This window comes from Rasamsonia byssochlamydoides (genome assembly GCF_041956645.1).
Source record: "Rasamsonia byssochlamydoides strain NRRL 3658 unplaced genomic scaffold VTN77scaffold_9, whole genome shotgun sequence".
NCBI classification, from domain to species: domain Eukaryota; kingdom Fungi; phylum Ascomycota; class Eurotiomycetes; order Eurotiales; family Trichocomaceae; genus Rasamsonia; species Rasamsonia byssochlamydoides.
Window position 1 is genome coordinate 90,305 of NW_027192392.1, and position 20,894 is coordinate 111,198.

The 20,894-nt window shown below is 50.7% G+C and overlaps 8 protein-coding genes across 8 annotated transcripts; 3 read left to right on the forward strand and 5 right to left on the reverse strand.

Annotated features, from left to right (window-relative positions):
• Positions 1-7: 7 nt before the first annotated feature.
• On the reverse strand, positions 8-2,151 carry VTN77DRAFT_9468 (uncharacterized protein; the record flags this gene model as incomplete). The annotated part of the gene is made up of 2 exons (XM_069426079.1): positions 8-1,870; positions 1,927-2,151. The coding sequence occupies 2 exons, from the start codon at positions 2,149-2,151 to the stop codon at positions 8-10; spliced, it is 2,088 nt and encodes a 695-aa protein (XP_069280591.1).
• Positions 2,152-3,736: 1,585 nt separating this feature from the next.
• On the forward strand, positions 3,737-5,788 carry VTN77DRAFT_9469 (uncharacterized protein; the record flags this gene model as incomplete). The annotated part of the gene is made up of 1 exon (XM_069426080.1): positions 3,737-5,788. One exon carries the CDS (start codon positions 3,737-3,739, stop codon positions 5,786-5,788), a length of 2,052 nt encoding a protein of 683 aa, XP_069280592.1.
• Positions 5,789-5,869: 81 nt separating this feature from the next.
• Positions 5,870-6,340, forward strand: VTN77DRAFT_9470 (uncharacterized protein; the record flags this gene model as incomplete). Its single annotated transcript, XM_069426082.1, has 1 exon — positions 5,870-6,340. The coding sequence occupies one exon, from the start codon at positions 5,870-5,872 to the stop codon at positions 6,338-6,340; it is 471 nt and encodes a 156-aa protein (XP_069280593.1).
• A 598-nt stretch (positions 6,341-6,938) lies between these two features.
• VTN77DRAFT_9471 (uncharacterized protein) lies at positions 6,939-8,216 on the reverse strand (the record flags this gene model as incomplete). The annotated part of the gene is made up of 1 exon (XM_069426083.1): positions 6,939-8,216. The coding sequence occupies one exon, from the start codon at positions 8,214-8,216 to the stop codon at positions 6,939-6,941; it is 1,278 nt and encodes a 425-aa protein (XP_069280594.1).
• A 1,447-nt stretch (positions 8,217-9,663) lies between these two features.
• Positions 9,664-10,485, reverse strand: VTN77DRAFT_9472 (uncharacterized protein; the record flags this gene model as incomplete). Its single annotated transcript, XM_069426084.1, has 1 exon — positions 9,664-10,485. The coding sequence occupies one exon, from the start codon at positions 10,483-10,485 to the stop codon at positions 9,664-9,666; it is 822 nt and encodes a 273-aa protein (XP_069280595.1).
• A 1,627-nt stretch (positions 10,486-12,112) lies between these two features.
• VTN77DRAFT_9473 (uncharacterized protein) lies at positions 12,113-12,879 on the reverse strand (the record flags this gene model as incomplete). Its single annotated transcript, XM_069426085.1, has 2 exons — positions 12,113-12,494; positions 12,602-12,879. The coding sequence occupies 2 exons, from the start codon at positions 12,877-12,879 to the stop codon at positions 12,113-12,115; spliced, it is 660 nt and encodes a 219-aa protein (XP_069280596.1).
• Positions 12,880-13,989: 1,110 nt separating this feature from the next.
• On the reverse strand, positions 13,990-16,767 carry VTN77DRAFT_9474 (uncharacterized protein; the record flags this gene model as incomplete). The annotated part of the gene is made up of 7 exons (XM_069426086.1): positions 13,990-15,087; positions 15,153-15,304; positions 15,363-15,747; positions 15,800-15,873; positions 15,925-16,077; positions 16,282-16,644; positions 16,740-16,767. 7 exons carry the CDS (start codon positions 16,765-16,767, stop codon positions 13,990-13,992), a joined length of 2,253 nt encoding a protein of 750 aa, XP_069280597.1.
• A 1,616-nt stretch (positions 16,768-18,383) lies between these two features.
• On the forward strand, positions 18,384-20,387 carry VTN77DRAFT_9475 (uncharacterized protein; the record flags this gene model as incomplete). Its single annotated transcript, XM_069426087.1, has 1 exon — positions 18,384-20,387. The coding sequence occupies one exon, from the start codon at positions 18,384-18,386 to the stop codon at positions 20,385-20,387; it is 2,004 nt and encodes a 667-aa protein (XP_069280598.1).
• Between the last annotated feature and the right edge of the window lie 507 nt (positions 20,388-20,894).

Here is a 20,894-nt window from a genome sequence, read left to right on the forward strand (position 1 = left end):
GAAATGTCTAGGCATGCTCTGCAGCCCATTGTCGGTACCAGTCCAGGCAAGCTGCATTCGCAACACTTGCCCCAGTCTTGATATTCAACCCGCAGAGAATCTGCTTCACCGCGTTCTCGACCTTCTTGCCGTTCGAGGTGACAGGAATCTCAGGACACGCATCAATGATTCCTGGTACATGGCGTGGACTGAGTTCCTTGCGAATCGCCGCCTGGATACGCGCTACAAGGTCCTGGGAAATGGCGGGGGGAGAGTCCGGGGAGGACTTGGCGAGTTTCACGAACAGAACTACCGTTTCGTCCGTATCGATGCCTTCTCGTCTGCGTCCGATGCACAGGGCGTCTTCGATCTCATTGGCAAAGTGCTTCAGAATCACGTTGTATATCTCTGCGCTTCCAAATCGCACACCGGCTGGTTTCAGGACACCATCGCTTCGACCGAGCATCACAAGACCACCGGTTTGCGGATTCACGCGTACAAAATCACCGTGGTGCCAGACTGATGGTCCAAAGACGTCAAAGTAGCTCTTGCGGTACTTCTCAGCACCGACGGGTCCTGGAGGCCAGAACATGACGGGCTGGGAGGGGAATGGCTTCGTGCAGACGAGGTCACCCGGCTCGTTCGAGTCAGTGATGTCGTTTCCGGCGTAGTCGTATGCAGCAACTGCCATTCCGAGACCTCGACATTGGATCTCGCCTTGGTAAACGGGTAAGATAGGACAGCAGCTTCCGAAAAGAGAGATGATGTCTGTTCCGCCCGTGATAGAGCCCAGCATGACATCCGGATGGAATGAAGAATAGACATACTCAAAGGTGGAGGGGGCCAATGGGGATGCGGTACTGAAGATCGCTCTCAAGCTTTTCAAAGTCACCGGGCGGTGGGGATGGTGACGAGGATTCAAGGCGGCCTGCTCGATCATAGAGAGGTATTTTGCAGAGGTCCCAAATTGAGTGATCTGGAGCTCATCGATGAGTCGGGGCATGGCCATCTCTCCCTTTCCGCCCTCGGAATCGAATGGCCGGAAAGGGGAGCCATCGTAGACGACGATGGTAGCGCCGCTGGCGAGCCCAGACACGAGCCAGTGCCACATCATCCAAGTCGTGGTGGTATAATAGAACAGGCGGTCGCCTGGTCGAATATCGCAGTGGAGCACATGCTCCTTCTTATGTTGCAGCAGCGTGCCCAGCGCCCCGTGCACAATTGGTTTGGGTGCGCCCGTGGTCCCGGATGAGTACAGAATGTAGACTGGGTGATCCGGGTCCAGCGATTCGAACTGCAGAGGAGCTGCCGGGTCCCGAACGGCGGCAATAAAATCCACATACCAGGATGCCCTGCCTTGATGCGGGTTGACACCTGCTAGATCGAATTCGTGCGATGGAACGGATTTGAAGATCACGACATGCTCCAAGCACGGCAGCTCCGCCACCACGTCCCTGATCTTTGCGTGGGTGTCATGGACTTTTCCGTTATATATCGAGGCGTTGTCAGCAAACAGCAGCTTAGGCTCGATCTGCTTCAAGCGTTCCAGCACCGCATGCACACCGGTGTCAGGCGAGATGGCCGTCCAGAGGGCGCCGATGGAAGTGGCGGCCAACATGGCCACCACTGCATTGGCATTATTGCCCACGACGGCAGCGACGCGGTCCCCGGTGCGTAAGCCATTCTCTTTCAAGGCGTTGGCACACTGTCGGACCCTCTCCCGCAAGTCCCTCCACGAGACGAATTCGCGAGTCTCTTCGGTGGCTGCGATCACGGCGACTGCGTCGTCGCCGGGACAAGCTGCAGGAAACAGGAGGTTCTCAGCGAAGTTGAGACGGCTCCCTTGGAAGAAGTGAGGCCTGGGGAAGAGCGGAGCATTTGATTCCAATACCTGTACCACCAGTTAGAAATGGTTCTGGGTAGAAGAACTTGGCAAGATCAACTTACTTTGGAGTACGGTTTATGAGCCTTGACCGCGGTGTAATGCCAGACTTCCTCCCAGAATTTGGCGGGTTCCGAGACACTCCACTGCCAGAGATCGTGATATCCGTTCAGGGCCAGGCCATACTTGCGGCTCACGAGGTTTTTGAACTCATATATCTGCGTCTTCTCTGGCGAAGATGGCCGCCATAGCTCCTTCACGGCCACCTGGCCATTGCTTGCAGCAGACATATTGGGGACAGCGGGTTAACCTGACGCCTGGTGGATGAAGCTGTGCAGAGCAAGGCCAGAGAAACGTTGGGGATAAATCCCAATAAGATGTGAGCCATGCAGCCCCGGTTTTCGTGACTCCCGACATGGCGGGACGGCGGGACCCCGACTCGGCCACCCGCGGGGAAGCCCGGTTGCCGGTCCGAAGCTGCGGAAAGTTGAGCAGAAGCTAGACAATTTCTATATTATCCCTTCCATTATTATTATTGACCTCTGGTGCCTTGCGATCTGTCACCGTACTACTCCGTACGGAGTACTCTATATTTGTATTCTTATGTGTTCTTTCACACTGAGTTCTCACATTGAATTTGGACCTATCTTGAGCCACTACTCCGTACTGCAACTCAACAGCGGTCTTCCGTATTGTTCTCGATTGTCAGCGCTAGTGTGATTTTTTTTTGCTGTATTCCTACATCAGCTACTCCTTACTTTTTTCCAAGGTCCATCCTGCTTGTCATCCTGCTTGTGGACCTTGTCCAGCTCCGTAGTCTCTCGTAGTCATCCCAGACACCGCACCCACAGAGTAATCGAGTCCCAGCGTCCACTATACGATAAGGCCGTGATCAATTGCCTACAGGCGATGGCATGATGGTCAAAGACTCGAAATCACACGAAAGACAGACATCCCAGCACCCATTCACAAAGTGATAAATACACATGTGGGCTGGCTAGGGGAGACTGCCAGCCCGTTTTGACGTTACGAGAGTCGTGATTCGAACGGAGATTTGTCGGCCCCTGAGTCTTCCCGGCGATTTGATGCAGTTGAGGATTTGATCCAGGGGCGGCAAATTTTCACAATTGCGGATTTTCGCAGCGTATCGGCGGGTCGCCGCTGTGACAGAACCCGCCGGGAGGCCCACTTCCGGCCAGGAACTGGCCCATCAGATTCATATGATTTAATACGGTGAAGGGAACCGGAGGAAACGTGATGTATTGCAGTCGGTATCGTATGTATCATTTCCCATCCACTCGACTATCCCCCTCTCGTCTAGCCCTGCCCCAAGGCAACTGCCTACTAACGCCCTCATCTCCAACCTCTTCTTCTGTCCATCCTCCAGTCTCTCCAGGCACCTCGTTCTTTTCTCCCTCCTAGACACATTCCTCTTGTCTCTCTGTGACGGGTCTTGGTGATAGCGATCGCCTCTGAGCCGCCAGGGTTGTCCACCGTTGGACCCCTCGCGCGCGCCCTTGACCGCCTGTCTGCACCGGCTGTCTCGGATCCCTTCTCATCCAGCTTCCAAACGGTGCTTTTGGGGGTATGTCATCTGTGTGGCTCTTTGTCCTCTCTCTCCTGTGGATTGGCCTCATTCTGTGTCCTTCCTGGATCGATGACTATTGTCCTCGCTCTTCCCGCTGCCTCTGCATCATCTTGACATCCGTGACGCGCTAAGAAAAACACGCAGTTCCCTCTGGTCGCTCACTGCTCTGTTCCGTCCGCGAACTTTCCCGCCAGCACCCCGTGGAGGAATGACAATCTGACCGCTTGTGTCATCTCCGTTGGCGGCATCTTCGTCCCCTGAGTCCAGTTCGTTCCTATCATCTTGCGATGCCTCGTCGACCTACGAATCCTTTCACCAACAACTCCTCCCCTACGAACCCGTCATCCCTTTCCTTCTCCTCCGAAAAGGGCGGCATCCCCGTCAAGTCTTCGACTTCCAAGTCCAACCGTCTGAGCCAACTCTTCTCGACCTCTCCTAAGTCCAAGGCCGAGACCTCGACCTCGACCGCACAAGCCGCCCTCCTCGCTGCCAGCGGGACTCCGCCCCCGAGTGGTTCCACTCCGCCAATCAGTTCGGCATCGTTATCCCTACCAACCATTTCGCTCTCCACGGCTACCGCCGATAATTCCAACATGGACGAGCCGCCTACCACACTCTATCAGCCTCCGTCGCCCGAAGAGGCTCGGCGCCTGGCGAAGCAGCATGCCCAGTTCGCTCCTATCAGTCACCCCAGTCATCGATACACGAGTCGACACCCTGGCGGGCCTTTCCCGGACCCTGTCATGGACGAGCCTCCTTATTATTACCTTCTCACAACCTATATCAGCTATCTAATTTTAATTGCCTTCGGTCATGTTCGTGACTTTTTTGGGAAGCGCTTTAAGGAGGAGAACTACCGACACCTGAAGCCGCGCAACGGCTATGGCGCGCTAAACAGCGACTTCGATAACTTCTACGTCCGTCGCCTGAAGCTGCGGATCAACGACTGTTTCGAACGTCCCGTGACGGGCGTTCCGGGACGGTACATCACCTTGATTGACCGTGCCACCGATGACTACAACCGGCATTTCTACTTCACGGGAACCACCACGGACACGCTGAATATGAGCTCGTACAACTATCTGGGTTTCGCCCAGTCCGAAGGTCCCTGTGCGGACGCTGTCGAGGACGCCATCCGGAAATATGGAATCAGCGCAGTCAGCACCCGGGCCGAGGTGGGAACTCAGGAGCTGCATATCGAAGTCGAGGAGCTTATCGCCAAGTTCGTGGGCAAGGAGGCAGCTATGGTCTTCTCCATGGGATTCGGTACCAACGCCACCATCTTCCCGGCCTTGGTTGGCAAAGGGTGCTTGGTCATTTCCGATGAGCTTAATCATGCTTCGATCCGTTTTGGCGCGCGAGTTTCTGGGGCATCGATCTGCATGTTCAAGCACAATGACATGAAATCACTGGAAGAGAAACTCCGCGAAGCTATTTCACAGGGCCAACCGCGGACGCACCGGCCGTGGAAAAAGATTCTGGTTGTCGTTGAGGGTCTGTACTCCATGGAAGGGTCCATGTGCAATCTTCCCGGGATTGTTGCCCTGAAGAGAAAGTACAAGTTCCATCTTTTCATTGATGAGGCTCACTCCATCGGCGCTATTGGCCCTCGGGGAAGAGGCGTCTGCGACTACTTTGGCATCGATACGTCGGAGGTGGACATTCTGATGGGAACTCTCACCAAATCATTTGGTGCTAATGGCGGATATATTGCGGCTGACAAGGCAATGATCGACACCCTGCGCGCCACCAACGCTGGTGTGATCTTCGGAGAAGCTCCTACGCCCCCGATCCTCACTCAGATCATGACCTCGCTTCGTATCATTACCGGAGAGATCGCCCCTGGGCAGGGAGAGGAGAGACTGCAGCGACTCGCGTTCAACTCTCGATACCTCCGTCTCGGGTTGAAGCGCCTTGGTTTTATTGTCTACGGTCACGACGACTCCCCGATTATTCCTCTTCTTCTCTTCAACCCGGCCAAGATGCCAGCCTTTTCGCATGAGATGTTGAAACGAAAGATCTCGGTCGTCATTGTGGGTTATCCGGCCACGCCTCTCGTCTCGTCTCGGGCTCGTTTCTGTGTGTCGGCGGCCCACAACAAGGAGGATCTGGACCGGCTGCTCACGGCGTGTGACGAGATTGGCAACGTCTTGCAACTGAAATTCTCGACTGGCCTCGCCGGGGGTGCTCTCCCACCGCCGGAGGGTATGACGCCGGAGATGGAAAAGGAATGGCACCGACAACAACGGGCAGGCAACGGCAAGATCAACCCGCCGCGATGGAAACTCGAAGATGTGATCCGCCGGGGAGCCCAAGACGCGAAGCTCCCGTTGATATAATATAGCACGCCTCTCTCCTCTCCTCCTCCTCCTATTATTATTATTCCCTGCCCCCTCCCTCCCTCCATCCTTGATTACTTGATGGCTATGGCTACCTTAATGTACAGAATCCGAACCGAATCGAATTATATCATAATGTCAATGAAAAGGTCAAATTATTGGGTGTTTCTGTTATTTTTTCTTTTTTTTTTTTGCTTTTTTGCTTCCTTGAATTGGGGACTTTGGAGTTTCGAGGACTTATCATACACTATCACACACTCTCATACACTTGTTTCAGAGAAGATGTTGGGGTGCTGTTCGGCCGTTGCTGGTCACGCCGTGGTGTTGGAGAGTGGGGGAAAAAAAAGAAGAAAAGAGAAGAGACGACAAGAAAGAGTATACTATACTAATGATGCATGCAACACTGCTTCTGCTGTGTTGCAGACTGATCCCATGATTACTGTTATTATTGTTGTTATCATCATCATCCCTACAACTCCTCACTTTGTTTTCTTTTTTTTTCTATTTATTTATTTATTTTATAGTATATTTATATTTATACTTGTTAGATAGAACGTTAATGTGAATACATATTCATCATAATTATCATTATTCTTACCATTATCATATACTCAAAAATATTAATTAATTAATCCTTTGTGTGGAAGATAGTAGTAAGTAGTTAAAGGTAGGATAGGGTAGAGTAAAATGTTTGTAATAATGATTACTCATTTCTTCTTCTTCCTTTTCTTCTGGTTCCAGTAAGAAGTTTGCTGGAAATCCGATTTATGATAATGCTTGCTCGCTTGCTTGCTTGTGTGCATGTACCACATCCAGGTATGTATTGTATATTAATGCTAGAGCTGCGAGACCCAAAATAATTAATTAATTAATTGTATGCAAACCCTCGTCGCTGTCTCGCTGTCTCACCTTTATGATAAAACGCCGTTCGTCCCTGATGCAGCCATCAACATGAATGAATCTTTGTTCCCATGTAAAGCCCCTCTTTTCCACATCAAAGGAAGTAGTGGAAAGTCAAAACGCCGACAGAGAGAGCTGCCCAAGTCTCGCCTGTATGTACTCCGTTATGGATCTATGTACACCAAGTCAGAGAGAATGGATTAAAAAACAGTAACGCTCCGAGTACTCCGTATGCAATGCTAATATGCAACTAAACTGCGCCGTATCTATCATGAACGCCAGCAAGCAGTGCTCGAGCTTCGTCCGGAGCAGTGGGCTCTTTATCCCCCGAGGGAATCCACCCCCTCATCCATCCACTGACTCTCCTCCATCGACTGCGGCCGCCTCGTGGGTCGCTGACTCGGACCACTGGCTCTTCACCCTGCTCACCATATATCAGGAACTGCACGCCCATAAAGGCATCCAGGCTGAGAACCCCGGCGGCCCCCAGGAAGAATGGAATGGCGAGTCCCACCCATTCCCAACGGTTATTTCCATCAGCATCGGCCCAGCCCCCACCACCATATGGTGGAAAATCATACCAAGCATTGGGATTCGTGAGTAATGATGCCGAATAGAAGAAGTTTCCACTGAATGCGGCCATGAACAGCAACGGGGATAGCCCCGATGTACTCTTCCGGCAGTAATTCTTGTAAAGTTGAGGGAGCCGTGAACCCAAATATAGAACGGTGGACATCCAGGATAGGACGCGGCCGGCAACCTCGGTAGCCGAATCGTGTGTGTCTTCCAACAGCTGGGGGCCTGAAGGTGAGCCTGTAGGGGTGGCATTGGCCAGCACGGCACAGAGCATCGATGTCAGAAGTACCGTCTTGGGTGATATGGTTGGCAGGCTTCCACTTCCCGTGCGGAACGTTGCACGTCGAGAGTTCGACTTCTCGTTGGAGTAGGACGGCGAGTAGAACTGCGGAGAATCGATGGCATTGCCCTTGCGCAAACCTACGGCTTTCGGCTCGGACGGCCAGGCACCTCCTGGAAACGAGCTTTGTATGGAACCATCTTCGGAGGGCGCGATGCCTTCAAGGACGTCCGCGTTGCTACCCCGGTAATCGACGCTGTCAAGGCCAATTTTCCCTTTCCGCTGCCGTCTAACGTACGTGTACCAGAAATACTGGAAGACGAGCACGACATCAACAAATACATAGTAAGAAGCGATGATCACCTGCCAGCCGGCCTGCCGGGTGAACAGCGCTCCCACCAGGTTTGCTGTGTCCCCCAGGCACCACTCCACCAAAAAAAACACCGACAAGCCGGCGGTCGATTGCAACTTGTAATTCTTGTAGATTTGAGGAAGCTGGGCGAACAGCCATGATACGATACTGAGACAACCAAGTATCGTAGATATCAAGGCCAGAGTCGATGGGATGCATATATGTAGCCTCGACGAGATCACCGTCAGGAATTCCGATGCCGGTTCGCAGTGCTTTGGAAGTGAGGGTCCATCGAGGAGCTCTAGCAACGGAGGTGACATTATTCTCTCTGCATAAAATGGATGACTGACTCTCAGGGCATGGGAGATTGCTGGACTGGGGTGTAGATGGTGATATATCGACTCCGAATTTATGTCGCCCAACAGGGAGAGAGGAGTCCCAACCAATTTGCACCAAATAGCGGTGTAAGAGAAACAATAAGGGGTGAGAGTCAGCCGCAAGGACCGTCAACTATAAGAGACAAGACCGTCACAAGCAGGCGACCCTCACACACGGGGTAAAGAGATGAGTGCCGCGTAACGGATACCTTGATCGGAATGTAGGCACGCGTTACTCTGTATTGATTGATAAGATGGGAGCAACAGTAACCAAATGGAAGCTGTTGACAGTTGAAGTAGAAGTAACCAAAAACAGAGAAGAGACCTGAGACATGTGAGAAAGACCATAAGGCAGGACGAGGATGAATATGATTCTTGTCAGCCTGCAGCCTTCAGCCTACAGCATTGGGGGTGCGAGGGAGCGGGAGTCACACCCGTGACCCCCCAAATCGGGAAGCCAGACGGGGTGCAACCGCGATAAGGAAAGCTGGCGGTTGATTCGTCCTTCCCCACAAGGAACAGCCCCCAGCGCCTATCAGATCGCCGATAATCGGGAACATAGTTCGCAGCTGCCTCCTGTAGTCAGCAGATCCAGTCATGGTTCACCCTCCGACCGCGGATTGATAACGGAAGGGGCCCGCAGATCTGATTCAAAAGCTGGTTGAGGGAACCTTGGAATCAATGATGCAACCACACTCGCAGAGGCACAAACAAATGCGTCGCAGAGCAGCCGGGCTGAGGAGAAAGTTTCTGATAATCAGAAGTTTTGATCTTCAGATCTTCCATTTCAAGGCCATCGCCAAGGGGCTCCGTGCGCTCCTTGCAGAACAAGAACCGTGACGTGGTCCATCTGCCGTCGAGGACTGCCAATCACGTGCAAATACTCCCCCACAGTGGTCCTGGATCAATCAGTCGATCTGAATCGTGGCACGATCGAGTTGTGGATTGTAAGTTAGTCTTGTTTTGACTGGGGTTGTTCGATGATTGCGAGGGAAGAAGAGAAGGGAAATTCAGTAGGTAGGTCCTGTGCAGAAGATCCGGTGTTGCTATTCCTATTTAATAGGGCCTCTTAACTACCTATTCCTACATACACCACAAGCGCACACAATATCCTCCTTCGATTGCGCATACACGAACCAATGGAAACGTCGGGAAATGGGATCTTTCCATGGATAAAAACAACATAAAACGACAAGTAACAAGTTCATGAACCCATGCTCGTAATTCATATAACTTGAGGATCGTAAGCCACTTGGTCGCCAACGAGATCTCTGATCCGTAGTTCCGCAGAGATTTGGATATAGGGTATAGATATCAGAGACAATCATGTCCAAGTTGAAACATTCCATTCCAAATCACAAGACTATAATATACGTTCTGTAACGAGACATCACCACATTGTCCCGGCAATCAACACCGCAGCTACTAGCCCTGCGCTGATTTGTTGTGACAGCCGTTTTGATCGAGTCGCGTCATTCCCCAGTATATTGAACGCATCCCCCACTCCGCCAAATCCTTTTGCCTCGATATCAGTCGAAGTACTGGCCGCAGACGACGTCCTTGACCCTCGATGCTGCTCAGCGTTGGTCGTGACTGTCCCTGTGGTGCCGCCAATCGAAATCTCAAGCGTCGACGGCGACGATGTTGGAGACGTGTCTGACCTGGAGGTGCTTGTTACAGATATCAAGGTTGCGGCGACTGTCGGTTGCGGAGAAGCTTGTGCCTGTGATGTTGCCTGCGTAGTCGACGTAGTCGACGTAGTTGTTTCTGCAGTGCTGCTTGTTTCGACGGTCTCGCTTGGTTGAGAACTTGTGGATACTAGCTCGGTGGAGGATTGTATCTGAGAGGTGCTCTCTGTGGACGTCGTTTCTGTCGTTGTCGAATCCGTACCGACGTTGGGACAAAGGAGTAAGACACCCGATCCTTGGAGGAATTGTCCAAGTAACGTATCGCTGCTGACACGGGCGCCGGCACATACCTGGATCACCTCCTCATTGATGGCACTCAATCCAGCAATACAAATTGCAGAGCACGTATGGCTTTTGCTGAAATCCCTTGTCGTACATCCGGGAATTGTCTCAGTCCAGACCGCCATACATGAGGCCGAGAAACCCGCGATTTGCTGAAACTGCGAAAGAGAGACTGCAGCGACATACTGGACGGAAGAGAGGATCAAAAGTAGGAAGAGTCTCTTGCTGCATAACGAAACCATTCTTGTACACCCTATAAGATCCAACGAAAAACGAAGCGCCCTGATTGTATTGGGATGAGATTCGTCGCTGAGGATAAAATAGCCGGTACAGTGCGTGACAAAAATCCCAGAGTCGACTCGCAAATTTCGCATAGACAGATAGTCACACTCAACCCACAACAAGAGCTCGAAAGTCCTCTCTCTCAATTCCCGGACTTTGGTTATTCGAGAAGTAATGAGATATGACCGGTGCCACTTGCCGGAGGAGATAGGACACAATAATAAAGAAAGGCGTGGTAATCTATGCGTTGAAACGAATGGGTGTGACAGGAGGCGTTTGAGATAGCCCAGTACCCCGGCCTCTAGAGATATAAGATCTCTCTCCAATAGGCAAGCTGGCCACGACACTGGGACACAATCCAGAAAGAAACCGTTTGCATGTCAGAAATATAGATTAAGCTGAAGGAATGGGCAATGAATGAGGAGAGCAGCCAGTGACCTGCACGAGCTAACAATTACTCCACTCGAAACCTGCGATATAGAGACCTCAACAAATAAGAAAATGGTACTTCCTTGCTTATGAACAGCAAAGCCAAGATAGAAACTGCCGAATAAACAATCTTGTCTATGCTAGATCACTGCTTTGGTTAGCAATAATCGAGGCATGAAGTAAGGTGAGAAAAAGTCACTTACTGTTTACTTGAGCCTGCTGCTCCATACCGAGTGATGGCATGCCAGCAATGGTTTAGCTGGGAGGAAACCAATTCTCCCATGGGAACTGCATCTGTCCCTGAGAAATTCATGTATCACACTCAAAATTGGAATTCCGATGTTGATTGATCGGTTTGTCTAGCAGACTGTCCCTCAGCAACCAAAGCTGGATGGCCACTGGTTACGATGCCTTCCCCTTGCGTTTCCGGATGCTTGGCGTCTTGCAGGACACAGGCCAATAGATTGTCCCAGGTGCCAAGACCATTAATGAGTGTTTCAGAACCTCTTGAAATGGGGACGAACCACTCGTGCCTGTGAGTGAACTGGTCTGACAATCTGAAACATTAGATGTCGTGCCCGGCGGCTCTGGGGGCGGATCAAGATGTACTCCGTACTACCTAGGTAGGTAAGTTAGGTACACAATGCATGATCCTATTTGAGTATTCACGTAACCAACCTTACGTATTATGTACCTAACGACTCGAGGTGGTTGATGAGAGATAGACAGCTATGTACTGTACAATCTACTTACCTTAAAGTATCTCCACTCAAAAACCCGAATTTGAAGCATACTTCGTACAAAAGCAATATGTATTGACTCAAGATTGTATCTGTCTCGTTATCTGCGAAGCCCTCTTCAAAACCCTTTCCTTTATATTAATGAAAACCGGGTATCCGACCAAAGGCAGGAAGATTTCTAATCGAATGCTCTCTTAACAAATGCGCATACAGTATAGAATATAGAACTCTGCTGAACCCCTCACCCAAAAAAGACAGACAGAGAGAGACCAAACTGAAAAATTTCATAACATCTATCCCGCATAAATGTAACGCCCCAGGCGTGTACACTCTATAGAATAACACAGAAACAGAGACACCAGAAGAAAAGACCAAAGAAGCAAAATATGTACTGTACCAATCGCGAAGCTGATCACTATTACCACCCACCACCCCAAGAGCTGCCCCCATGGTGGGAACCGTGATGACGATGGTGATGATGGTGGTGATGTCCATGTCCATGCCCATGGTGTTTCTTGTCCATGAGCTTATCACCGATAAAGTTGCCCAGCAGAGCGCCCCCGACTGCTCCTAGTAAACCATGATTGTGTTTGTGACCAATATAGTACCCGGCGGCACCCCCAAGAAGAGCGCTTCCTAAGCCGCGCTCTCCCTCGGGAGCATTTAGGTCCACTGGCGCACTTTCACCTGCTGCTGCTGGTTGTTGCTGATATTGGGCGTTATTTTGGTCGTATTGTGCGTGCTGTTGGTGCAGCGATGGCGACGGAGAGTATCCTCGAGTGTCTGGAGGCGGACCGCCGCTATATGAGATCATGATGTTAGCTGGTCTTCGATCAAGTCATGGTGATATAATAACAGGTGCAACGCCGATAGGAAAGAGGAGGGGTGTGGAGGGAATTCGACATACTAGTATGCCAGATGACCCTGTGGGTTACTGGCATCATAAGCGCCAAACTGGCCACCTTCATATCCATGCTGGAAACCACCTACGGCCGGGGGACCAAACGAGTCCTGACGCCGCGGTGGTCCAAAACCCTCGGGCGCGCCGCCGGTCTGGTACGAAGCGGGAGGTTGATAAGGACCTTGAGGATGTTGGTAGCCAGAATTTGGAGAATAGCCGTATGGGGGCTGCTGAATCCCGGAGGGCTGCGGAGAATAGGAGTGTTGATAGTACTGCTCAGACATGTTGATTTGGAAATTTAATTAAGGAGAAGTCCAATTTTGAACGGTTCATCGTGGAGAAGACTGTAGGAGAAGGAGAGATCAGTCAGGAGTATTTACTATATTATCTTCTGGTCCCGTGGTTCTGGAGCGGGAAACCCCGCCGACGTCATTCGAATGACCTCTAAATGGCCGGATGGCTTAGACCGTGGCGGAGCTCCATGTCAGCTCGCGGCGGCACCTTAGTAGGTAAGGTATCCCCAGTGTGGAACCTTGGAAGGGGCGCAGCTGGTATCTGTGACCTAGATTTTGATCAAGTGACCTTACATATATGAACCTAAGCAAGAATGGATGACTTCAGAGAGACTTCGAAATGCGCTTATAACTTCATGCCTGAGAAGGACCGGAGATACCTTGCTATAACAGTAGGTATCCTGGATATGGATAGATACGTTGTTGTTTCTTGAGGAATCAAGACTCAGATAACAAAGTTGGTATTTATACTTGATGTAAGCACTAATCCTGAAGCTCGAGGAATCAGCACTAACTACATCAAACAAGGAGGGTAAAAAAAAAAACACCAAAAAAGAAATCCTCACATGTAAACCGGGGTATTCGGACTGGTTGGGGATAAAAAAAAAAGCAGACAGTGACTCCCAAAATCGAGGGAATGAACCGAAATTAATACAGAGCCCGCCGTAGTATACTGCAGAATGCAATGATCTCCTGGATGAGTGCTGATAAAAAAGTTGACAGATAATCACACGTGTTAACGGAGATATCGGCCAACGCTGGCAAGTCAAAGCTTCTGAAAGAGAGAAAAAGAAAAAGGGAAAGGAAAAGGGAAAGAATAGAGTAATGAAGAGTTCAAACGTGAACGGCGGCAGAGAAAAGTGAAAGAAAAACACTAAATGAAGTATATCATCATTTCACAGCCGTCATATATTGATTGTTTTCGTATTTTGTTCGTAGGGGCAGTCTTCCTCATAACTTTACTGGCAGAAACATCATGAGAAGAAGAGGAAAAGGGGGTGACAGCGCTCTGGCTAACACGCATAGCTCGGTGATATGTAAGAATGGATTTATCATCGCCTGGGTACAATCGATCTTCCAGCGAGAGATTTTGATGCTCATTTATTGAGATTTATTGAGACGACGCTCCAGCTTGCGAGCGATCCAGGACGATAGCATCTCATCAAGTTGATTAGACAGCTCCTTAAGCCGTTTGCTTTCCTCCTTGAAGAGACTGCCAGTGATGGGATGGTCAGGACCCGCGGGTTGAACATTGGACTTATCGTGCACAATGATGAGGAGGTCACGAATATCATTTTCATCGTCGAGATACGACCGCAAACTGGCGTCACTCCATGATGTGTGGGCTGCCGACGATACAGTAGACACGGGCGTGGTGTCGTCGACCTTCGAGTCAGCGGCATCAACGAGTTCAGGAGACGATGACGGTGGCGACAATGGAGAAATAGAGCGTTCGTCTTGAGACGATGTATCTACCATTAGGCCCGGTGGGTGGGAAGGGGCCTGAACTGCTACCGGTGAAACACTGACAGGAGATTCTGACAATGTTTCCCGGCGGTCCAAAGTCTGTCTCTGTGGGAATTGCTGAACCGGAGACGTGATGGACCTAGACTGGCTGATGGGAGACGATATGTCGGCTGACTCTTCTCGTTCCACATTGTCGTTCGACCTGGATGTGATCTCCGTGGGTGATGCTGAATCAATCGATTTGACAGGCGATGACGCGTCCCCATCGGCTTTCGACTGATCCGATGGAGGAGATATCCTGGGGCCGCGTACTAGTTCGGGAGATCGAACGTGAAGTGGTGCTGGGACGTCTGCCGATTCAGGAGATACAACCCGTCGAATCGACGGTCCGAAATCCTCTTTGGTGGGGGAAGATGCATCGACAGGCTCGTGAGGCCAACGGTTCTGCTGCAACTCCACCGGTGGCTGTTTTTGCAGTCTGCTTGACTGTCGCTGCGGTCCCTGGGTCTTCGTGTTGCGAGATTCTTGCAAGGACTCCGATGATAGCTTGGGCTGTGGTGATGACCGGGCTGACTCTTCCGACGTTTTCTCGGGCTCCTCAGCATCGTCCTCCGATACTTTGCCTTTCTTATCCTTCCTTTTGAACAGGCCACTGAGCATCCCGGATTTCTTATCTTTCCGCTTGCTTTTCTCGCCGGAGCCTTTATCGCCATACTCAAGGCTGGAACGGCCCTATCAGTGATATAATGTGTCAGTGACTATATCGTGAGGGGGGGAAAGATGAGAGGGAATTCTACCTCTTTCGTCTCGCTGCTGAGAACGCTAGTGCTTGAATCATCCCGAAGAAGGTTAGGGGTCAACGATATCTTCTTTGTCTCCACAGTGTCATCTTTGAAGAATGAATCCGTATTCCGCAAAGTTCCGTTTCTTGATCTGCTGACGAAATGGTCTGCCGAGACAGAATTAGCCAAAAAGCCTCGAAAGAAAAGGTGAATGGGCATACGTACCTTGTCTATCGAGTATCTCATCACTAGTTCGAGGTTTCTCCGGGCTTGCACGGTCGGATTCTTGGTCTTCAGATGCCACTTCAGGCTCGCTGTGGGTTTTCTCTTTGTGAGGCTTCGGTCTCAGCGGTTCTACGACAATACTCTCATCTCGAATGTCTTCGTCTTGGGTATCTTGAGAATCTGCTCGACTTCTCTCTTCTTCTTCTTCTTCCTCCTGATTCTCGCCGTCACCCTGCTCCTCCTCAGACGACGAGTAATCTACATCCGATGCTTCAAAGTATGTGGGAGAGGAGAAAGTCACGGTCTTCGCATTTCTGCGGCGCATTGCCTTTTTCAGAGGATTTTTCGACTTCTCTGGATTATCTCCGAGCATTGACGCAGAAAGCTAAAAATCTTTTTAGAATATGCGTCATAGGAACACGAGGGAGATAGCTTACATCAATATTCCGGTGCTTATTCAATCGGGCCAACCTCTCCGTAGGCGTCTCAATGTGTTCTGCAGGCAAGTAACCTACAAAGAGATTAGGCGAATTACAGTAGACCAGAGTGATAGAAAACTCACCGATGGTGCCATCTTTGACGATTCGAACAAGCCACCAATAACTGTTGCTATCGTCTAAGAGTACCATCGTGTCTCCCTTGGTGGCATTTGCTTGTCCCTCAACCGTAGCGACGAACGTGTGGAGTGCGTAAACAAACTCGAAATCAATGTCCTCTATCTCTTCGTAAGCATTCACCTTCCCTGAAGTCACTGGACAGATATGAAATAAACCAAAAAGGATTTCAACATAAGAAACAAACAGCCCCGGCCCTGCATGGTATCAAGGAAACCATAGGCCTAGACAAAAGGAGGAGAGTTATGTAGAGGCGTAGGCAGGATGTGCTCTATCGGAGCGACATCTCGAAGAGTAGCACCCACCATCGTCAATTGAGGGAGAAGACGAGATCTTGTCCATCAAGTCGTCGTCCAGAATATCGTCTCCTTCGCCGTCAGCTAGATCCCCTTCCTCCCCAGAATAGTGTCCACTCTGGCTATCGCCTGCCATATCTGCCATCATGTCTTCCGGTTCGTCATATATGATATCAATCCCGTGGTGTTGGTCTTCAGAATCCAAGCGATCGTCTGACAGTCGAGGGAGATGGGATAGTTCTTCTCTGCTCTCCTGCTCTGCATGGAGCAAAGATTGACTCTGATGGGGCGCGGGCCGGCCGGTCCCAATTCGCGTAGGATGCTTGTGGTCCTGGGCCGATGGGGCATGGGGGTCCTGGAGGTCGATCGTATCTAATTATCACGTGTGTCAGCCGGTGTCGAATCAAACAACCAAGCACTTTGAGTAGCATCTCAGGGACTGGGAAAGCTCAAAGGAATGCCCGTACCGGCCCGTATCATTTGTGGCCTCGTCATGATTGCGCCTTGTCAAGGGAGCGTCGAGCAAGTTAAGAGGGAGCGAACGGGAAACAAGGAACGGTAACCAGGGGTGTGTCAGGACCCGACGATCATGGAGCAGAGTGGAATCAACGCTATGTCACGGCTCACTGAGTCGTTCCGTATTTTGCAAGGCTCAATCGGAAGGATGGAAATGTTTCTTAACAAGACTGGAGGGAAGGCAATATGGGGACCGCTGGGCAGACACCTGGACCGCACGGATAACCACGACGTTGGAACTTATCACGATAGGGTGGCGGGGGATGCAAAAGAATGTAAGACGGAGTACACGGTACTACCGTCAGATGGTGCGAAATTGGGAAAGGAGGGCTTGACTGGACACCCGTTATTTGGGGCAGAAGCTGGTCGATCTAGTGGAGGTCCTCGTGGTGGACAGTAGTCTCCGAGTCTGGATGCTCAAAAGGGGTTTCGGTGTTCTCTGCCCAAGTCGAGACAAGCGCCCCTTGCGCGCGGCAGTCGCAACCCCTGAGACGCTCTCCGCATTGACTCCCGTGACCTGAGATAAGAACTATCATGATAAATCAAGAATGTACCTAGGTAGCTCTCAATGAATAAATTTTTACTTTTTGGTTTAAAACTAAAATACGGAGTATCATGGTGTATTGTACGGATACTATTAACATAATTTAACTAATTTGGTTTGTTTTCTCTTCTTCTCTTATTGTATCCATTAATTAGTCTTCAAGGAAGAATCTGTAGATTTATGACATGGAGTAAAGTAGAAGCAAAATTAACAGGGGAGTAATAGATTCCTCGGCGCTTATACCTATATCTATAAATAGATTAATTTACTAGCGTAAGGTCAGATGTAATCTTTTCTATCAATCGGAGCAGGCGGAATGAATATCCAAGCAAGGGCGCACAAAATGTGGCGGAAATAAAGAGAGCGAATGAATAACCAAGAACAAAGAATCAAGAATCGTAGAAGGAAGTATGGGATTTTTTTTAAAAAAAAAAAGAAAGAAAGAAAGAAAGAAAGAAAGAAGAAAAAAGGCAATAATAAAGAACTGCCTAGGTAGGTAATAAACGAAACATAAATGGGTCTGTTGTCTGTCACGTGATTGTGGGGACTCCGAAAACGGCGGCGATCGCCCGCCCTAGGGATTGCCCTAACCTGAAGTTGCAGCACGGTCGCTGGATTCCGCCGCCAGTTGGCTCCCGCTTTTCGCCCTAAACTTTAGATAGCCTCTGTCACTTTTCGTCCGGGTCGCCCCTCTACCCGGCCTTTCCCTGCTGCCATCCCAGCATCGTCGGCCCTCTGATCTCATTCATCAGGGTCTCCATCTCTCTCAGTCTAGTCCCCAACGGCGTTTCGTTTCAGCACAAAAGGACCTTGTTTCTGACACGACGTCGTCTCTCGAAACAAGCTGCCCAGGTAGTTAAAGTAGCGTTCTCGCTATCGGTGGATCCGCAGCCACATTCTCTCCCAACTTTTAGCATTTTCTCCGGTGCAAACGGACGTCTATAGAGCGCTCAGCCCAATACAAGCCTCTGGTGGGGGATTCTGGTTATGATTTGCATGCACGTGTGGTCGGCATTTGCGCTTAAAGACATCTCGTGCTCTCGACGAGGGCATGGCGTATGCTGAAAGAGGATCTTTCACAGGGTTGACCATCGATACAGCCTTTGCCCGTCGACAGTCTCCCAGCAGGGCGCGCTCACATGGAGGGGACCAAAGATCGGATGCTGGTGTCGGCAGAAGGGACAGTTCCAGGCCACGCCGCCATCTCGGGCGCGATGTTCGAAATGAGGATGGAGAGAGCAGTATATTGAATGAGCTACATGCAGAAACGCCTCCGATTTCTGTTCCCCGACCTGATGACCACCAATTTGCCGAGGATGGGGCAGACATTCCCTATTCACACAAGCCTGAAGATTCATTTCCGTCCCCCTTCGGAGACTTCCTTAGGGAGCGACGCCCGTCTATCAGTTTCAACCCAGAGGTAAAACTTGATACTGGCCGCCACCGCGCGCTCAACGAGCCGCTGGCACGAGGCGATACGAGAAGCACGGTATACCATAGGCCTCAAATGCGACCATCTGCCTTGCACAAGATTCAGTCTCGACAAGATGAAGGACCGTTCGACTCTTATGGACAAACCAGCCGTTCCAGCCCGGCAAGAAGGCGGAATCAGCGACCATTCCCTACAGGGACGTTCCCTACAGGGAATTCCAGCAGTGCCTTTGCCCCGGAAACAGAGGAGGATTTCTTGGCGGGATCGGAGCTCGACGGTCCAACTTCGCTCACGTCTCTCTCGACCGTATCTCCAACCACTGAGGAACTTCGGACTCCTTCGGAAGGTCCCCGGGAAGGCCCCAGGGACATGCTCCTGTCTCCGCTATCTATGTCTCCTATTGTGCAGCGGGCCGCCTCTCTCGACGATCCCAATCTATGGTCTATGGGTGCCGGGGCATCATTCGGATATAAGCCACGAAGTTATACGTTTGACAGAAATGGGGGTCTACGACAGACGATGCGTCAAGGCTCCCGTCGATCGACCGGGTCGAGCGGCAAATCTCCCGCCAGCATGTTCCTGTCAATGTGGAGTAGTCGTGACGAAGCTACTCCTGCCCCTCAACCGGACGATGAAGGCCAAATGGTGGGAACAGAGTATGTGCTGGGCAAGCAAATCGGATATGGAGGCTTTAGTACTGTCAAGGAAGCCTTCAAGGTCGAGGAGACTGGCAGAACCAAACGCCTCGCGGTAAAGATCGTGAAGAAGCACGTGAGCGGGAAAAGTGAGAGAGAAAATGATCAGGTTCAAGCCGAGTTTGATCACGAAGTTCGCATTTGGCGCTATCTTAACCACCCGCATATCCTCTCGCTCGAGGCTGTTTATGAGACGGACTATGCGACCTTTTGTTTCACCAAGCTAGCCATCGGTGGCACGCTCTTTGATTTGATTCGTGCAAATCGCAGCGGCTTGGAGATGAAGCTTGCAAAGAAGTATACCTACCAGTTGGCTTCGGCAATCCGGTATCTGCATGAGGACGCTCGAGTCGTCCACCGGGATATCAAACTCGAGAATTGTTTGTTGGACCCTGTGAAGTCCGCGGACGGTACAGAGACGGCGAACCTTGTTCTTTGTGATTTTGGAATGGCGGAATGGATGAGCACAGACAATGGAGGCGGTCCACTGGACCCCTACGACAACCCCGCGGACCGCCCTCCACCAAAGAACATAGGCCCGTCTGGTTCGAGCACCAGTGTTGCAGGGAGCTTGGAGTACGCTTCACCAGAGCTTCTACTCTCATCTGCTGGTCTGATTGACCCCGCGGTCGATATCTGGGCTTTCGGTGTTGTCTCATTTGCCTGTGTGGTTGGCTCTCGTCCATTCCAGCACGGCTTCGCGCCGCGGATCCAAGCGAATATCATCAAAGGAGAATGGGATCAAGCTGCCGTGCTCGCTGGTGGTAACGATCCTCAAGACCGCCAAGAGGCTCTCGAGTTGATCAAGGGCTGCCTCGAGATGGATATGAATGCACGTTGGACTATCCGAGAGGTTCTGGATTCTACGTGGTTACAGGGATGCTCTGAGAGCGCGGAAGAGGTGACCGAGTCGACTTGGAGGCTCTAGCGTCTGAACGATTAATTCTCTAATCTTATTTTCGACCTCTGGCGCTATTTGCTGATTTTTCTAGGGAATCTTCGCTTTATGGATATTAGGTGGCTATCTCGTCTTTCTGCAGGTTTCCATGGGACTATTGCTTATTTTGAAGGGTTTGATTGATATCGGGAGAGTTAACTATTTCGGAGGGGGGGATTTGAGGGGGGGGGATTTGATTTGGGCTTGGTAAGGATCGTTCCGAAACAGGTGCCTGTGTTATGACGACTCACTCGAGAGCACCACTGTTGATAATAACGATCGATTGATACCCGCGTCCATCTTTGGAGGTGTTCTACGAGCGAAATTACCGATGCTTTGATTTGCGATTGATTTATCGTTGATATGAAGCGATAAGGCTGATTTATTGTTACACGACTTTCGGTATCAGCAGGCAAGGCGTTGGTTTGTGCTTTTTCCTTTTCTTTTTCTTGCTTTTTTTCCCTTTTCGGGCGGGATCTAATCTCTCAGTTTTTTTTG